This window comes from Loxodonta africana, chromosome 23 (genome assembly GCF_030014295.1).
Source record: "Loxodonta africana isolate mLoxAfr1 chromosome 23, mLoxAfr1.hap2, whole genome shotgun sequence".
In the NCBI taxonomy this organism is placed as follows: Eukaryota; Metazoa; Chordata; class Mammalia; order Proboscidea; family Elephantidae; genus Loxodonta; species Loxodonta africana.
Genome location: NC_087364.1, coordinates 3,459,174 through 3,478,280, shown reverse-complemented (window position 1 = coordinate 3,478,280; position 19,107 = coordinate 3,459,174). Strand labels below are relative to the sequence as shown.

General features: G+C 46.6%; 1 protein-coding gene across 2 annotated transcripts in view; it reads right to left on the bottom strand.

The window, feature by feature from the left end:
* The window catches only part of RAB20 (RAB20, member RAS oncogene family), a 41,650-nt gene extending 23,311 nt beyond the window's left edge, over positions 1-18,339 (bottom strand). The window contains exon 1 of one of the 2 annotated variants that reach the window (XM_003413979.4): positions 18,068-18,339. In XM_003413979.4, coding sequence (XP_003414027.1) covers positions 18,068-18,239 — 172 coding nt within the window. In that variant the 5' untranslated portion in view covers positions 18,240-18,339. The remainder of the gene's footprint in view (positions 1-18,067) is intronic. The other variant, XM_023553198.2, reaches the window with a different exon arrangement.
* Between the last annotated feature and the right edge of the window lie 768 nt (positions 18,340-19,107).

Sequence of the window (19,107 nt, the reverse complement as noted above, 5' to 3'; positions counted from 1 at the left end):
GGGTGGCCGCGCGGAGCAGGTGTGCAGGTGCCGGGAGTCAGCTGGCATTGGCCACCGCCCTCTAAGGGCAGCCACTTCCTGATCATGTGTAGCCACCGCCACCCAGAGCCGGCAGCTCAGGAATGGCCGCTGCTGGTTATGCCCTGCGCCGGGATTGAGTGGCTGCACGGCTGCTGGGCGGTGAATGAAGCCAGGAGGAGGGGAAGAAGGAAGCAGAGGAGGAGGAGGCACCACAGGGACTGGGGTGCGCCCTGGAGCCCCACGGCTCGTCCACTCTCGGGGCTTGGGGTTTTAAAAACCAAAGAGTTGATTTTGACTCATAGCGACCCTTTAGGACAGAGCAGAACTGCCTCATAGAGTTTCCAAGAAGCTGCTGGTGGATATCGAACTGCGGACCTTTCGGCTAGCAGCTGAGCTATCAACCACTGCACCACCAGGCCTCCTTTAAAACCAATAGGAGAGCTGCTTTCCCTTTAAAAAAAAAAACAGCTTATGGGAAGACAGCCCTGTAGACAGTGGGACGTAGGAAGCATCCATACAATAACAAGTGTTCCTCCTCTCCAGGCTCAAACACGTCAGAAACCTGGACCATTACCAAGCCAGGCTTAAGATCTGCGGTGCCAAGACAAAGCATTTCATAATGCACCTTTTTTTCTACCAAGATTATCCAGAAGGCACCACGGCAGAGTTTAGGGAAACTAATGGATTTGGGACCTCTCTCTCAAGGACAAAACTAAACCCGTTGCCATCAAGTCAATTCCAACTCAGGCGACAGAGTAGAACTGCCCCACAGGATTTCCGAGGAGTGGCTGGCAGATTCGAACCGTCAGCCTCTTGGTTAGCAGCCAAGCTCTTTACCACTGTGACACCAGGGCTACTCTCAAGGACAAGTCATGTAATATGTTGAATTAGCTTGCTATGTAGAGAAGCTCAGATCTCAGACATAAAGTAAAACAAGCTTTATACATAAAAGCACATACAATTTTATAATTTTGAATGAACAGTATTTTGAAATAATGATCTTGTTAATTATGAGGCAGACAGCCTGAAAGTTGAAACCATTTTAATTTACTACTTTTGGGTGTGACAGTATCTTTTCTGATCACAGATACATTATACACTAATCAGAATGAAATGATAATATACATGTAGGTGTATCATGTATGTATGTATGCTTATACATACATGCGTATACATGTAGGTATATTATGTATCTATATATACTACATCTGTAGCCAGTGAAAACCCTACAGATCACAGATATTGTCTGAAACTTCGACTCACCATGGATGCACCATGAGGTGGGACCCATCTTGGGAAAAGCAAATCATGTTCGCTAAAGGGGAGGGTCAGTGAAGGTGAGACGAATTGACACAATGGCTGTAACCATGGGCCCAAACATAACAACTGGGAGAATGGTGCCGGACTAGGCAACATTTCATTCCGTTATATATGAGGTCGACATGAGTCAGAGCCACTAGGCAGCAAATAACGACAACAATGTATATACATTGTGTACATATATATGTATATGTATATACACATATATATTGTATCTTATGTGTCTGTGTATATATACATGAGGGTAGATACATACACACACTGTTTCGCTTTAGAACAGACGTCGCTTCTGTGAAGGACACAGTACGGCTTGGTGATTAAGTGCGCGCACCCCGGGGCAGGTCTGCCTGGTTCAAATCCCAAATCAGGTCGAAACCCTGGAATGGGAGACTCAGAAGAGGCGTAGTGAGCCCTTTCAAGAGCCTGACGTGGGAGACTGAATTATCACCAGGACTGCAAAGTGTGTTGATCGGCCGCCATCTCTGAGAGGCGCATCACTGTTTGCTACTCTGCCAGTCAAGAGATTTGGTTTCTAGGCAACACCACGCTGCCCTTGTCTTCTAGGTGGGAGATTAAGTTTCCAAAACGGCTTCGACCTGTATTTTTTCCCGTTCTGCTTATTGTTCCACTTCACCCACATTTTAAAAATTCGGGTCCACTTGGGTTTCACTTGTCAGTCATGACTGAGCCAGGCAGAAGTGGTCCAAAGCCCTGGTTGAAATGGACTCAACAACAACTGGTGTGCTTAATATATATTGTTGACTCATTAACATTGAACTCACGGCCAACAGCGCTGTAGCTCATGCCTGAATGAAGATTATCTAACGCATATTTTCCTCTGTAAGGCACATCACAATCTTTTTGCACTTAGGAACACTAGACAACACTTCAGTGCTACACTTCGGAGCTGTTTTAAACAGCAAAAAAGCACAAAAATGTGGCACCAAATAGATCACAAGAAAAAAAAAAAACCCCCATTGTCATCAAATCAATTCTGACTCATAGCAACCACGGAAAGGACACTTGTTTACAGTATGAGAGCTGAAAGACGGCAGAGGGTCACCTTGTTTGACCTCAGCTGGGAACATTGCACGTTGGTGACTCAAAAATTTTTGCCATGCTGCACATGTCCGTGAATAACTGCAAAAGTACCATGAGTACTGATTTTGAGGTTACGAATAAATTCTAGTGAATGAATTCACAAATACAAAATGTCTGAATAATGAGGGTTGACTATATATATTTATTTGTAGGGGGAGAGGGGTAATAACAAAACTAAGAAAGACTAAGTTCTCTGAGAATCTCTGAGTCAGAAACACCAAGCCCAGCTGTTGCAGGATTCCTGAGCTGTAACAGCCTAGGGTTCCTAAGGAAGTTATATTTTTCTTCAAAACAGTCCTGAATCATGCAAAAAGTTCCAACACCTCTTCTGAGCTCTCACAATGTTGGGAAAAAGCAGCCACTCTGACTTAAATTCCAAGGAAGCTGGTATGAAAACATCTTCCTTTAAGAGAAATCCTAGGAACCACATTATAACAAAGTACAAACAGAACTGTTATTTTTTTAGATACGAGAAAATGAAAAAAGTGAATGTCTAACAGTGGGTTGGAAGTATATGTATATTGATGAGGTGTGAGCCCCAGAGGAGACTTGCCCAGTTCCTCCCGACTGTTGTTGTTGTTGTTGCTCTGAGGGACTGTCAAGTCAGTTCTGACTCATAGTGACCCTGTGTACAACTAGAAGAAACACTGCCCGGTCCTGCACCATCCTCGTAATCGTTGCTACGTTTGAGCCCATTGTTGCAGCCGCTGTGTCAATCATCTCATGACTGAGGGTCTTCCTCTTTTTCACTGACCCTCTACCTTACCAAGCATGATGTCCTTCTCCAGGACTGGTCCCTCCTGATAACATAACCTAATCCTCCCACCTGCCATCGTCTCCCCTTCCAGACGGCCACTCCCACTTGAAGCAGTAGATTTATAAATAAAGATAGGAGCCTTTAAGAAAGGTCTTTTCTTACTCTACCAAAACAAAAACCTTTTCTTCCCAAACATACAATCAGGGCTCCAGCAAAGTGAAACAGATTTTTCAGTTAACCTATTTAACGGGGTCTTGGAACTCTCTAAGATACACCGTGATCATTCCTATGTAACACACTGTGGTGCTTCTTCACAAGCCCACAACTTTGAATATTCCGGGTCCGTTGCTGCTTTTCTCAGCCAGATCTGTTCTCTAACATAGAGAGCTTCTTGATTCCCGGGTTTTGGCTTTTGTGGAAACAAGCAGACATTCAACAATGAATATCAGAATGAATACCAGAAACTCTCAGGAAAGAAGTGCGATCTCAGCCCCTCAGCCTCTTTCACAAAATCATAGACTGATAAACTGGACAATCTTCTAACACAAACCATTTGAATCAAAAAAGCTGTACGTATAAATGCCAGTTAATTGTCATTCTAAAAACATACACAGCTCAGCCATCGCCCCACCTCCATTCTCCTGAAGGTGTGCTGGAGTAGTTACTGAAGAGTTCATCTGAAGGACATCGTATAGCTACTGACACAGACCAATACAGGCACTCCCTCGGTTAGGAGCTTCTGACTTACAGAAACTCCTAAAAAAATCCTACTTGCCCTTAAATGTTATGTAAATTTGACCTCACTCTGAAACAACTAAACCAACACCTAAACCAAAAACCAGTTGCCTTCGAATCAATTCCAACTCATAGCGACCCTATCGGACAGAGAAGAACTGCCCCATAGAGTTTCCAAGGAGCATCTGGCAGATTCAACTGCTGACCCTTATGGTTGGAAGCCATAGCACCTAACCACTACGCCACCAGGGTTTCCAAACCAACCCCTACTCGCAACAAATTTTTCATGACAATCACCTCCGCTTGCTGTACCTGCAGCTTTTAAATCACTGAAAAGCCTTCGAGCCTTTTCCTGCACTAAAGAAGAACCCTATGCGCCTGTTCTGACTTACCCACAAATTCGACTTAAAGACACACTAAGGAGCAGATCTTGTTCGTAACCCGGGGACTGCCTGTATTTCCCACTGCTTTAAACAATTTCATTTGGCAAAAATTTAGTTTAAAAGAATACCTTAAGTGATATGCTAGATTCTATGGAGAATATAAAAATGAATAAAACCCAATTCTGCCCTCAAAGAGTTTGTAAATCAGAGAAAAGATAAAGAGGCAACAAAAATAAAGATAAAAGGCAGTATGAAACAAGGGGTAACAAGGGCATTTTGTAGGACCGTTGGGAGGAAGGAGGAATGACTACTGAGATGACCAAGAAATGCTCACGAAAGAAGTGACACTGAAAGACAGGATAAAATTCAAGTCAAGCTTGCCAAGAGAGAAGAGGTTCTTGAGAAAGAAGCAATGGTAGGAACTGAGTAAAGACAGGGCATATGTGAAGACTTAAAAACTGTGCATTTGGGTAAAGATATAAGGCATCTGTGTTGGATAATAGGGGAAAACAGTAAAGATAATCTGTGGACGTCTGTGGATGGCTTAGAGCAGGGATGTGTCCTGGATCCAGGAGGCCCAGTAGAAAGACCCATCTCAGCAATGTGCAGAATAGACAGGCATTGGGAAGCCAGGATCTGGGGCTGACTGGGTGAAATAAAAGCTTGAATCTGGCTAGGCCAGTGGCCGCAGGATGGCTAAGCCGTGAGAATCAGTCACCACAGGAATACAACTGTTAGCCTAAGAAAACACAGCAATTTAACTGTGTGCACACTTGTGCCAGTAAGATTTCTTTTCCACTGACGGGGATCGTGCATAGGACTGAAGCCTCGTTTAACGAAGCAACAGGGACAAGCTCAATTTGAATGTTAACAGGCGTCATAACGTTTCTATTTCTCCTGTGAACTTGAGATAATGAAGCATAAGATGATCTTCCGAAGACATTAAATTTGACTCAGGTATTGGTTAATAACAAATATTTAAAAAAAAAAAAAACCATGGCCATACATACAGTCACTTCTGACTCATAGTGACCCTACAGGACAGAGTAGAACTGCCCCATACATAGTTGACCTTATCAGTTAACCTTCTCCTCCATCAACCCCACACTAATGAGCCTTAAATAACTCTCCCCACCCACAGAATTCCTGCGGCACCCCCTCTGGGGGAGCTCTGGGCTGAGCCTCCAGCAGATGGAGCTGCTCACAGGGGTCCACAGTCCTTTGAGAAGTCTAAGTACAATGCTGCCTTGTCTGCTCCTGCTGAGTTTCAACAGTCGATTTTCTCCCACCCATCTTAATACCCACGTCAGTGACTGACCCTATATTCATATTTAGGCCATTGTTTTTGGCCAAGAACGCAGATATTTGACTACACAGGAATTCTGCAAGTAAAGCCTTGCATCCAAGGGGGCACTGTTCAAGTCTTCAGAAGAGATAGAACACGTGAGCCCACTACAACACGGACTTTGCATGTTTAGCTTCCAGATCCCAAACATAGACTCACATTTTTCCAATAATTTTTTTTTTCAGTGACAGCATGTCTTAATCTTGAACCCATGCTCCTTAACCCCATTCAAGTCCAGTTCAGGGTCCACACAGGCAGTAAAAACTCGAGAGCTCTCTACTGAGTTTCACTGAATCATGGGTTTCCCTCAATCATTCAATTTTAAATTTCTTTGGAAATCTCTGTAACTATGGACACTTGGGAGCACAGTGCGTAAGCACTCGGCTGCTAACTGAAAGGTCAGCAGTTCAAACCCACCAGCCACTCCTTGGGAGAAAGATGTGGTAGTCTGCTTCCACAAGGATTTACAGCCTTGGAAACCCTATGGGGCAGTTCTACTCTGCCCTGTAGGGTCACTATGAGTTGGAATCGACTTGACAGAGCAGGGGGTATGAAAAGGACTTTTACAGAAGTGTCTTCCATTTATATGGCCTAAACCAGAGGTCAGCAAACTTTTTCTATAAAGGATCAGGGAATAAATCTGTTTGGCTTTGCAGGCCTTACGGTCTCTGTGGCAACAATTCCACTCTGCTATTGAAGGAGCCCTGGTGGTGCAGCGGTTAATGCGCTCAGCTGCTAACTGAAAGGTCGGTGGTTTGAAGCCACCAGCTGTGCTCCTTGGGAGAAAGATGTGGCAGTCTGCTTCTGCAAGGATTTTCAGCTTTGGAAACCCAATGGGACAGTTGTACTTTGTCCTATAGAGTTGCTAGGAGTTGGAATCAACTCAATGGCAATGGATTTTTTTTTTTTTTTGGTTGGTTTTAACAAGAAAGCAACCATAGATAATATGTGAATTAATGGGTGTGGCTTGTCAGTTCCCAGGGGACCAGTCTCAGCCCCCTCATCTAAAGAAAGAAGATGTAAACTGCCAAATGTTCCTTGTCACACAAATACTGTCAGGCTGAGGGTCATCATATTAAAACCTCAGAAAACCCCTAAGAAGTCTCATCTGATATAAAATGAGTGCCGGCTGAAATCCAGCCTCTGCACCCTCTGGGCTCTACCTTTTGTGCAGACTATCTCCATTTCTGGCCAGTCTCTCATGGTTATCTATCTCTTCTGAGGCCTTGGAGTGGCACCCCCTTGGGTGCAAGGCTTCACTTGCAGAATTTCTGTATAGTCAAATATCTGCGTTCTTGGCCAAAATACAATGGCCTAAATATGAATGTAGGGTCAGTCACTGACGTGGGTATTAAGATGGGTGGGAGAAAATCGACTGTTGAAACTCAGCAGGAGCAGACAAGGCAGCATTGTACTTAGACTTCTCAAAGGACTGTGGACCCCTGTGAGCAGCTCCATCTGCTGGAGGCTTAATCCAGAGCTCCCCCAGAGGGGGTGCCGCAGGAATTCTGTGGGTGGGAAGAGTTATTTAAGGCTCATTAGTGTTTTTTTTTTTAGTGTGGGGTTGCAGCTCTGATGGCAGTTGGGCTACTAACCAAAAGGTCGGCAATTCGAATCCACCAGGAGCTCCTTAGAAACCCTATGGGGCAGTTCTACTCTTTCTTCTTGGGTTGGTATGGGTCAGAATCAACTTGACGGCCATGGGTTTGGTTTTTGGTTTTTTAGTGTGGTGTTGGAGTCCTGGTGGCACAGTGGTTAAGCATTCGGCTGCTAACCAAAAGGTCGGCAGTTTGATTCTACCAGCCACTCCTTGGAAACTCAATAGGGTAGTTCTACTCTGTCCTAAAGGGTCGCTGTCATGGATTGAATTATGTCCCCCAAAGATGTGTATATCAACTTGGTTAGGCCATGATTCCCAGTATTGTGTGGTTGTCCTCCGTTTTGTGATTGTAATTTTATGTTGAGAGGATTAGGGTGGGATTGTAACACACCCTTACTCAGGTCACCTCCCTGATCCAATGTAAATGGAGTTTCCCTGGGGTGTGGCCTACACCACATTTTCTCTCTCAAGAGATAAAGGGAAGCAAGCAGAGAGTTGGGGACCTCATACCACCAAGAAAGCCGCACCAGGAGCAAAGCACGTCCTTTGGACACAGGGTCCTTGCACCTGAGAAACTTCTCGACCACGGGAAGATTAAGGACAAGGACCTTCCTCCAGAACCGACAGAGAGAGAAAGACTTCCCCGGAGCCAACGCCCTGAATTTGGACTTATAACCTACTAGACTGTGAGAGAATAAATTTCTCTTTGTTAAAGCCACCCACTTGTGGAATTTCTGTGATGACAGCACTAGATAACTAAGACAGTTGCTATGAGTCGGAATCGACTTGACGGCAACAGGTTTGGTTTTTGGTTTAGTGTGGTGCTGATTCAGGAGAAACTCAACCTGTTAAGGCCAAGTATATTCGTTATTAACAAATACCTGAATCATATTTAATGTCTTCAGACGATAATTTTATGCTTCATGACCTTAAGGGAATTCCTCATAGAAAAGTCAAAAGTATCAAACCATCAGCCCTTTGAGACCCTGCCAAAGAAAGTACTATCCGTTCTCCATGCTCATTCAAAACAGGACTGCGTTTTCCATCCTGACTTAAGGCATCCATTCCATTACATGGATTTGGGTCAGCTGCAGTGGATGGGAGTGACAAACCATTCAATCCTCCTGAAATCCAGATTTCGGGGTTCATGAAGTTGGGGTGACTCAGTCAGGCCATCTGCGCTTAGGTGTCCTTTTGAACCTTGAGCCTTTAAGGAACTTCCCTAAAGTCGCCTTCAGGTCAAACACCAGCCTAGGAAGCAGCTTAGTGGAGACTGTGTTGCCTTAGTCTCTGGGCTGTTTAGGAGAATTATCAACAAGTGGCCAGTTTCCAGGGGCAGGAACTCCAGGGTTGGGCTGGACAATGTAGGGCACATCCTTAGTGACTGACTTTACCCTGAAGGATCCTGGCACCCTGCACATGTTCTGATGCTATCTCCTGGGAAATTAACATAACAATGTGACCTAGAGAACCCCTCCCTTCTTCAGAGGGCCTTCCCAACACAGGTAGTCCCCAACTTATGACACATTCAAGTTATGAGAAACCACACTTACAAACTGTCAGCGTATCTGGAACACGGCATCTTCCTGGGAGGAAGTTATGGGAAAATCCATGCAGGGGATGTGGAAAAAATTGCTAAGTTATGTGAACACGCTCCAAGCATTTGATCAGGGTAATATGATAGAAGAGATTGGTGGGAAAATCATCCATATGGCAAGAACTCTGAATTTAGAACCTGGTATCACCAATGTGGAGCAGCTCAGAGTCCATGGAGGAGGGGAATTGACAGACCAGGACTTAATGCATTTTGAAGAGGAAAGAAATGCTGAAGAAGAATGAAATAATGAGGAAGAGGAAGGAGAGAAGTTGTCAGAAAAGTTTACAGTGAAAGAATTAGCTGGAGTTTTTTCTAAACTAAATCCAGGGTTTTAGCTGCTTGATGACATGGACCCAAAACCTGATCACTTTGCTAAGGTTGAGAAGCAGATTCGGGAAGCAGTGATATGTTACCATGAAATATGTGAAGAAAAAAAAGAAAAGGGCCATAAAGACAACTCTCACTAATTTTCTGACTACAAACGCCATCCGCATTCTCAGGGGTAATCCAGATGGTCCAGAACCTTCCACAAGTGGAGTTATTGCCACAACTGACAAAATGCCAACATCATCCAACTCTTGTTCATGGTGGGTGTAAACTATCATGATTTGTATATTTTTTATGTATGTAGGTATCTATTAAGATACTTCTGTAAGTTTGTATGCAACGTTTCCAATAAAATTGGGTTTATAAAAATACAGATAATAAAAGGCAAAAATAATGAAAACTTAAAAAAAATTAGGTATCTGACTTAGAACTGACTTAGGACGGAATCGTCAGAAAGGAACCAGTTGTAAGTCGGGGACTACCTCACTTGGTTGATGCCACCCAATTCAAATCGTATCTAATCACAACAAATATATTCCATGACACTAATTTTTGGCATTTCTCTGTGCATTTCAGTTTTTGACAGGGGTTAAGGACTGTGACTTTTGTGCGGAGTAGAAAGAGTGGTGGGGGAGGTTCCCATTCCTCAGAACTGGATGGTCCACCTCCATCTGGCATCTTCATCTGGCGCCGGCCAAATCCTTCACTAACATGGCCTGATGTTCCCCTCTCGGGCAGCACAACAGCTCACAGCACTGTGGCTCAGGCTGCCACGACCTTCTCGCTGGCTTCACAGACACAGGCAATGACATTGTCCCTTTTGTGGGCACCAAGGTATCATTTACTTGCAACTTCTGGGTTGCACACTAAAGTTGTTCAAATAAAGAGAAAGATCTTAAACCAACCACCATGACTCTCACAGAGACGCTTAAGAACAGTCTGCTCCAAGCAAAGCTGCGTCTCCATTCCTTACAGAGCCCAGCTTGGGTTCGCACAGAGCTCCCGTCTCGTAAGTCACAGATGGACCGGTAGAGCCTGAGACCCTCCACCCAACAAGACCTTGTCTTCATAAATCACTGGATTTAGGCTTTGGGAAGGAAGGTCTTGATCCACAGAAGAACAAACAGACGTCAGGAACCAACAGACGTTCAGACTTTGATTTCACAATGATTTCACGGCTGACAAGGTTTTGGAGTTAAACTGACACCATTTACAATTTGCATGACTTTGGGCAAGTTGCTTCCCTTCTGTAAGACTGTTCCCTGATGTGTGACTCAGCGACGACGGTAACACCTTCCAGGAGGATGGGTGTGGGGATGAAATGAGAGCAGAAACTGAAGCCCTCAGCGCTGAGTCTGGTCCATGGTGCTGTTGTCGTTAGGTGCCATCGAGTCAGTTCTGATTCATAGCTACCCTGTGCACAACAGAACCACTTACCGGATTATCAGCTGCTGCAGTCTGGTACATGGTAGCACTCTATAAATAGCAGCAACACTACAAATGGCAGGGAGCACCCTATTCTGGAAGGTAGCCCGGCCCGGTCCCACTTGTGCACAGAGCTTATCTGCCTCCCTGTAATAAAATTCCACCCACTCATCACGCCTAGTTCTACTATCTGGAGTGAGATATAGAACAAGGCTTAAACTCCTCTTCCACATGACAACCGTTCAAAATTTTGAAAACAGTTATTGGGGCCCCAAGTCTTCTCTACTTCACACCAAAGAGTCCTCAGTTTTTTTCAGCCCCACTCTATGCCCCATGGGTTCCAGACCCATCCACATCCCAGCTCCTTCTCAGGAGACATGGTCTTTCATTGGTATCCCTCTAACACTGAGGCCAGAGGGCGGCTGCGGTCCTTGGCAATGCTGGCACCAAGCACCCTGGTGTCCCTGAAGCGCACACCAAAATCCAGACTTCCCAGCTAAGACCATGACTGAGGAATGCCTTCTCTCACAGTTCAAGCAGAGCACAACAAGGGAATGATAAGAACAAGTCAGTCTGTGCTTTCCATGAGTCAAGCCAGTCATCACTGAATCCCTGGCTTGATTCCACACAGCCCTGGAGTTTAATTTAATGCAAAGGAAAGAATTAAATACCACAGGGCCTTGCAGACATCTGGGGGTATCTCAGTATTACATGCAGCAACTGTTACTTAAACTCTTCAGTCATTGCTCACCACAGTCATCTCCTCCCGCTTTCCTTCCTCTCTCTGACCTCTCCATTCATCACAGAATTCTTCTTTGGGCTTACCCAGCCTCTCTTCTCCATCTGTGACCTGCTCACTGGTGGCAATATGATCACTGCACCCAGGGCTAAGAGATATTAGCAAACACACAGTGCTTCCTAGTTCCAGGTGCTGTTCCAAACACTTTACAATATTAACTCATTTATTCCTAACAGCAGTGCTTTAGGTAGGTGCTACAATTAGACCCGTTTTATAGATGAAGCAGCCGAGGCATGGAGAGATGAGATACAATCACAAGGTCACACATCTAGTCAGTGGCTGTGATAGGCAGGATAATGGCTTCCCAAAAGCATCCTGATGCCTAGAATCTATGAATATGTTTCAGAGCAAAGGGAATTAAAGCTGCAGATGGAATTGAGGGTGGTAATCGGATGACCTTAAAACAGGGTTTCGAACCAGCTCTTCCCAGTTCAGTCACGGCCGAGGAAGCGAAACTGGAGCAGAATCGAATTTTTAAAATTTGGGTGAATCCAAGTGATAAGTGGAATGAGAAAAATTATGAGTTGAAGCCCTGCTAAAAACCTAATCTCCCTCTTAGAAAACAAGGGAGCATACATATCACATAGCAACCAAATCTCTTGCCCACTGGGATTTTGAGCAGAGCCGGAAACTGCGTTGCCCTGCTCAAAAATGGCGGCCGACCACGCTGCTTTGAGTGTGTATCACTCACCACAGTCCTGCCAATTATCCAGTCTTATGCATCAGGCTCCTAAAAGGGCTCACTATGCCTCTTCCGAGTCTCCCATTCCAGAGCTTCAACCTACAATTTTTCTCGTTTTGGATCACCCAAATTGTAAAAATTGGGGTCTGTTCTGGCTTCGCTTCATTGGCCATGACTGAACAGGTTCAAACTGGTTTGAAGCCCTGCCTTAAAATAAGGAGATTATCCTAGACTATGCAGGTGGGCCCAAAATAATCACAAGGGTCCTTTAAATGGGGAAGAGTTGTTGTCATGGTGATGTGCTGTCAGACAGACTCAACTGGCCATTGCTGACTCTGAAGATAAAGGAAGGGGTTATAAGCCAAGGAGTGTGGGTGGCCTCGAGAAACTGGAAATAACAAGAAAACAGATTCTCCCCCTAGAGCCTTCAGAAAGGAATGCGGCCCTGCTGACACCTTGATTTTAGCCCAGTGAACCTCTTATTTAAAACTTCCAACCTCTAGAAATGTAAGATACTTTGTGTTGCTTTTAAGCTACTAAGCTTATGGCCACTTGTCACAGCATCAATAGGAAACTAATACAGATTTTGGTACTAGGAATGGGGTAATACAGTGTTATGGATTGAGTTGTGTCCCCCAAAAATATCTGTCAACTTGGCTAGGTCATGATTCCCAGTATTGTATGACTGTCTACCATATTGTCATCTGATATAATTTCCCTATGTGTTGTAAACTCTATCGCTATGCTGCAATGAGATGGATGAGTGGCAGCTAAACTGATGAGATCTACAAGATTAGTGTCTTAAACCAATCTCTTTTGAGATATAAAATAGAGAAGTGAGCAGAGAGACATGTGAACCTCATACCACCAAGAAAGAAGCACCAAGAGCAGAGCGTGTCCTTTGGACCCAGAGTTCCTGAGTGGACAAGCTCCTAGTTCAGGGGAAGACTGAGGAGAAGGACCTTTCTCTGGAGCTGACAGAGAGAGAAAGCAACTCCCTGGAGCTGAGGCCCTGAATTTGGACTTGTAGCCTACTAGACTGTGAGAGAATAAATTTCTCTTTGTTAAAGCCATCCGCTTGTGGTATTTCTGTTATAGCAGCACTAGATGACTAAGACATACATTAACAAATACCTGAAAGTGTGGGCGTGGCTACAGAATTGGGCAACAGGCAGAGGCTGGCATAATTTTAAGGAGAATTATAGAAAAAGCCTAGATTGCCTTGAACAGAATACTAGCAGAAATATAGATTTTAACAACTCTGCTAGGAAGGACTCAAAAGGCAGCAAGAAGCTTAGTAGCAAAAAAATACACCATCTTACAGAATACCTAAATGTCATCAACAGACTGCTGGTAGAATCATGGATATCAAAGATGCTGCCAGTGAAACCCCCACAGCCATCAAGTTGATTGCGGCTCATAGAGACCCCACTGGACAAAGCACAACTGCTCCACAGAGTTTCCAAGGCTACAATCTTTACGGAGGCTGACTGCCACATCTTTCTCCTGTGGACCGGCTGGTGGATTTGAACTGAGAACCTTTCAGTTAGCAGCCGAGCGTTTAACCACTGTGCCATCAGGGTTCCCTTGCCAGTGAGAGCTCAGATGAAAGTGAGGAACATGGAACTGGAAACTGGAGAAAAGGGGACAGTCGTGAAACAGCAGCAGAACACTTAGCTGAGCTGTTTCCTGAAGTTATGCGAAAATCAAAACTTGTAAAGGATGAACTTGGATATTTAGCTGAAGGGATTTCCAAGCAAAGTGTCGAAGGTGCAGCCTGGTTTCTTTTGCTGTGATAGTAAAATGTGAGGGAAAAGACACAGACTGAGGGAAGAAATGTTAAGCAAAATAAGACATCTTTGGTGGGCGGGGGGGATTATTCTGCCACCACAGTCCACCTTCCGGCCCCCAAGACCTAACGTCTGTCCCACATGCAAAATGCATTCCCCCATGCCAGTATCCCCCAAAACCTCAACCCGTCACGGCACCAATAGCAAACGAGTACAGTGGCTGAGCAGGCAATATGACTCTCGGATTTGGGTTCCGGGCTATTTCTCTGTGCCACCTCCCACGGCCTCGTTCCTGGGCCTCCTCTTATCTTCAAAGAACAGGCACCGAAAATGCAAAGACCAGTCAGATACTGTCCCCGCTCTAAAGGGGCCACAGCTTTGAAGAACAAAGGACAAATAAGTGAGGAGGCGTCACCAAGCCTTCTAAGACTGTGGTCACGCTCTCATCTTCCTGTTGCATTTTCTTCATAGCAACTATGAGATGTGAAGATATATTATTTCCTTGTTTGTCTCTCCGCCTTCTCTGGAATACAAAGGCCATGGAGTGGCAACCAGGTGTTCACTGCTAGAAAGCAGGCCCTAAAATAGTGTTTGGCGCATAGCAGGTGCACAGTTTTTATCTGCAGACCAATGGGCAACATCTCTTTAGGCTGTTCAAGCCGACTGAGGGAAGGCCAGACAAGAACAGGGTGATGGTGTACTCTGTTAGGGCATCCCAGGCAGTCACACCACAATGCGGTGATTAAATGACATCTGTCTGCCCAAAAGGACAGTGAGTAAGTTAAGAGCAAGGACCAGGAGTGGCAAGGGCATCACGGAAAGAGGGTGGGCTGGAACCACATAGATGAAGGTCTGAATCCTGCCTAGCTTCTATGACCCTCTATTTCCCCATCGATAAAATGCAAGTAATAATACTTAGCCTGAAGGGATCTGTGAGAACTGAGTAACGTAACGTATTCAGTCAGCCTAGCAAATGTCTTTCCCCCCTCCAGCATACAGAGTATAAGCAGCCAGGTACTTTGTTTTTTGAAAGAATATGCCAAGAGTAAAACAGAAACTCATCCAGTGCTATGTTCTTACTACTAAACATCATAATACCTTCTTCCCACCCACACCCTCCCCTCCCACCTCGTGTTACTAGGAGTAGGAATTAAAAAGGATTCATCCAGCGCCACGTGGGGAAGATAAATAACGTCAGTGAATTGTACGTGTAAAAACGGTCACCGTTGGAATGGTTAATGTCTTCTTACATGTAACCAGTTGTCATTGAGTCAACTCTGATGCATGGTGAACTCATGTGAGTCAGAGCAGAACTGTGCTCCATGGGGTTTCCATGGTTGGTTTTTCAGACGTAGTTTGCCAGGCCTTTCTTCTAAGGTGCCTCTGGGAGGATTCAAATTGCCAGCCCCACACTAAGGGGCTACAGCTTTGAAGAACAAAGGACGAATAAATGAGGAGGGGGCATGCAGCCTTCCAAGGCAATGTGCTAGCAGCCAAGTGTGCTAACCGTTTGTGCCACTCAGGGCTCCTTTGTTATACCCATTTCCCCACAATTAAAAAAAAAAAAAAAGATTCATCCTCTGTTTGGTCCTCATCTCTCTGCTTTGGCTGTGGGAACTAGAACTAAAACTACTTAACAATGTTTGCAGAATGGACAGAAAGTTTAAGAGCAGGGCAAAAGGTGAAAACACAGTAGGGTCCCCTAAAAGTTAAAATTTCGAATTTCCACTGAACTGAAAAGGTAAGTACTCATACCACTGTTTCCCTCCTACCAAAAAAACTCAAACCTGTTGCTATCAAGTGAATCCCAACTCATAGTGATACTGACCCTCCAGGACAGAGGAGAACTGCTCCCATAGAGTTTCCAAGGAGCGCCTGGTGGATTCCAACTGCCAAGCTTTTTTGGTTAGTAGCCTTAGCTCTTAACCACTGTGCCACCAGGGCTCCGTTTCCCTTCTAGTGCCCCAGAACCCCACAGCCTCTGAGGAGCCATGCACAGAGGTGAGCTGAGTCACTGTTTACTCTGAGCCAAGGTCGCCCTGAGAATGTGTACACAGGAGGTCAAGAATGTGGAGAAGGGGGCCTGATGGGCCCCCACAGCTCATCAGAGCCTTGCTGACTTCACACTTGTCATTCCAGAAAGGAGAACGCAGCCGCCTAGCAACCAGGAAGTGAGTCGCTGCCTTTGGGAACCCGACAAGATATCTAGGACATCGTATCAGCAGTATTACAAAACCCTCTGGTGATCAAGATTCTGGCTGCATCAAGTCCTTGGCACCCAAGTAGAAAATGGCCAGTTGAAATTAAACTGCTACCTCACAGCCTCTAAGGCAGGAGAAACCTGTTCTAAGGCAGCAGGTTCACCTCTGTTCCAGAAACAGGACCTATGGTAAAAGCCTGCATCTTATGGTGGCCGGTGCACGGGGTCTCAGTGTGGGCCCCCCAGGGCCAATGCTCTATTATCCTCTTGTAAACTAAATGCAGCAGGGAAGTCCGGCCATTTAACAAAAGGGCAGCTTTTACAGGTACAGAAGTGGCAGCCAATGAGTTCTTGTTATCTGATTGGCAGTGCCTACACTCTACCGTTACCAAACGCCTACTGTTAGCCAGGTCCCTGCGTGGTGTAAAGGGTTTGTACTCGGAGTTGGAGTAGACTCAATGGCAATGGGTTTGGGTTTTTGGTTTTAATCGCCGAGAGGTTGGTTTGAACTCACCCAGCAGCACCATGGAAGAAAAGACCTGGCAATCTCCTTCCATAAAGATTACAGCCAAGAAAAGGCTATGGAGCAGTTCTACTCTGTAACACGTGCGGTCATCATGAGTTGGAATCCAGTCGATGGCACAGCACAACCACAACAACAGAGAGTTAGGGAAAATAAAGGATCTTAGAGAACCTTTCCCAGCAGCCTGGGGAAGGCGTTGGAGGTGGAGTAAAGAGCAGCGAAAGGCACGTTACTACCTCGATGACCAGTTTTCGAAGCCTGTTGGCAAACAATTCATCAGGATGTCAACCATCAAAGCAACAAGGAAAGCAGCGGGGGCACAGGGTGGATTCATGTCAGGCAACTCCATTAATTCCGTTTTAAATAGAGAATTAGTTATAACCGTGTTGATTCAGCACACTGTTGCACCCACGTTGTCAGTGGAAAAATTCTGGACGGGACCTCTGGGTATATCACTTTTTTAAGTTGTTGACATAAAAGAAACCAGACCTTACAGTTTCAGGCTTTCGAATTTACTATTTCAAGTTTCCCTATTTACTTACAAAAACTTACTCTTTTTTCGTGGGGAAGGAAGTATATTTACACTGTAACACTGTAAACGCCAGTGTTATTTTGCAGAGTTAACAAATTGAAAGCTTGAATTAAGACCCTCTGATAAGTTGTGTTTTTGGAAAAATTGCAAATACTACAGGCACCAAAAATCATCCATTAACTATCTTAAATGCTTCTACAGAAAATTACTCCAAACCCACATAACTTATAGAAGCCAAAATTGAGCACATGAGAAATATTGAGTGGGAAATGCAAATATGATCTAGGAGAAGAGAGACTCCTTCTAGTTCCCACTGTCTTGACTAAACTCACAGGGGTAATGGGCTCTGTGCCTCAGTTTCCTCTTTTGCAAAGAAGAGCGAATAACCTTTGCTTTGCCTCCCTCTCAAGGCTGTTGTAGATATCAAACGAGATCATGTTCACTGAAAATACAGGAGGGATGGAGGGGGTCGGGGGCATGAGACATTCCTGGTTACAATAAGCAGACTCTGCGCTAGAACCGCAGTGATCTGGAGCGAAAGGGCAACGCAGAGTAGACAAACGACCAGCAGATTCTCTCTTTGGAGCGAGGCGCGCTTTGCCGGACTCACGTGGATTGTGGCTAAGGCGCACCTACTGATTAAACTGGCAGAGAGTTTACCCAACTATCAAGCAAGGACGAGAGGGAAAACAGAGGGACCAAGGGTAGCCGCGAGCACAGGGACTGTTGGCCTGACCTCGAGACAGAGCCACCTGCCCAGCAAAGGCCGGACCCTGTTCAAGGCCCGGGACTCCCTGCCCTTGGGGACGCGTCTTTCGGGTCTGTAAGGCCCTCCTCTCCCTGCCCCCTGCCCCTTGGCCTCTGCAGTCCTTCTCCAGAGGAAATCTGGGCATTGGGGGTAAACGCCGAGACAGAGTGCCCGGGCCTCACCTGCCGTGTCCCAAATGGAGATGTTGTAGGAGCGCCACTGCTTCAGGTAGAAGGCGCCCCCCACCGTGCTGACCGTGTCCTGGAAGCGCCGCTCCATGTACCTGTGAAGCAGCGACGTCTTCCCCACGTTCATGTCCCCCAGGAGCACGATCTTCACGTCCGGCTTCCTCATTTTCCCGCAGGAAAGCTTTCCGCACCTCCCGTCCGTCCGCGCCCTGCCCACGACGCGCGCCCGCCCGTGCGCCCCCGGGGCGCGCAGCTCACCACGCGACGCCTCGCTGGTGCCCGGGACGCCTCCCCGCCGCCGACCCGGCTCGGCGCCTCGGACTCGGGGGACCCCGGAGACCCGGGACCTCGCAGCCCGGCAAGCCGTCGGGCAGCAGGGGTCCACGCAGCGCCCGGACTTTCACCTCCAGACGCCCGGAGGACGGAAGAGGAAGCGCGCTCGGAGCGCAGGGGCAGGAGCGGGAGAGCCGGCCGGAGCCCACGTGGGGTGGCCTGGGCACTCGGCGGACCGCCCCCCCGGTGCCCCCGCCTCCGGCCACCGCCCCACCCGGCACTCCCGCCTCCGGCCACCGGCACCCCCGCCTCAGGCCACCTCCCCCCCGGGGGTCTACTCCCCGGCCGTCTCCCCCCTGGGGTCTACTCCCCGGGAGCCGGCGCCCCCCTCCCCCCTGCACCCACCCCTCCTGGGCCACCACCCCCCGCCGCGCCCCTGCCCCCGGCTGCCAGGACCCCTTGAGTCCCACCCCCCCACCCAAGTTTGCGCTTTCGCAAGAATGGCAACTTCTTTGCACCCGGAGCAGACGGTGTGGGCGGCGGGTGACGCGACCGGTGCTTTCTGGCCGGGGGGACACCGAGGAAACCTTGGCAGGAAACGGAATCGGCCAGGCATAAAGCTTATGACCGCTTAAGGACTGAAAATGAAAGTTCCTGGGAAATCTACTTAGCTTTTCCCACTTCCTCTGCCAAACCATTGGTCTGCTTTGGAGAGTCCTAAATCCGAAAGGAATGCTTTTTTCCTTCTGAGTGCTACCAGA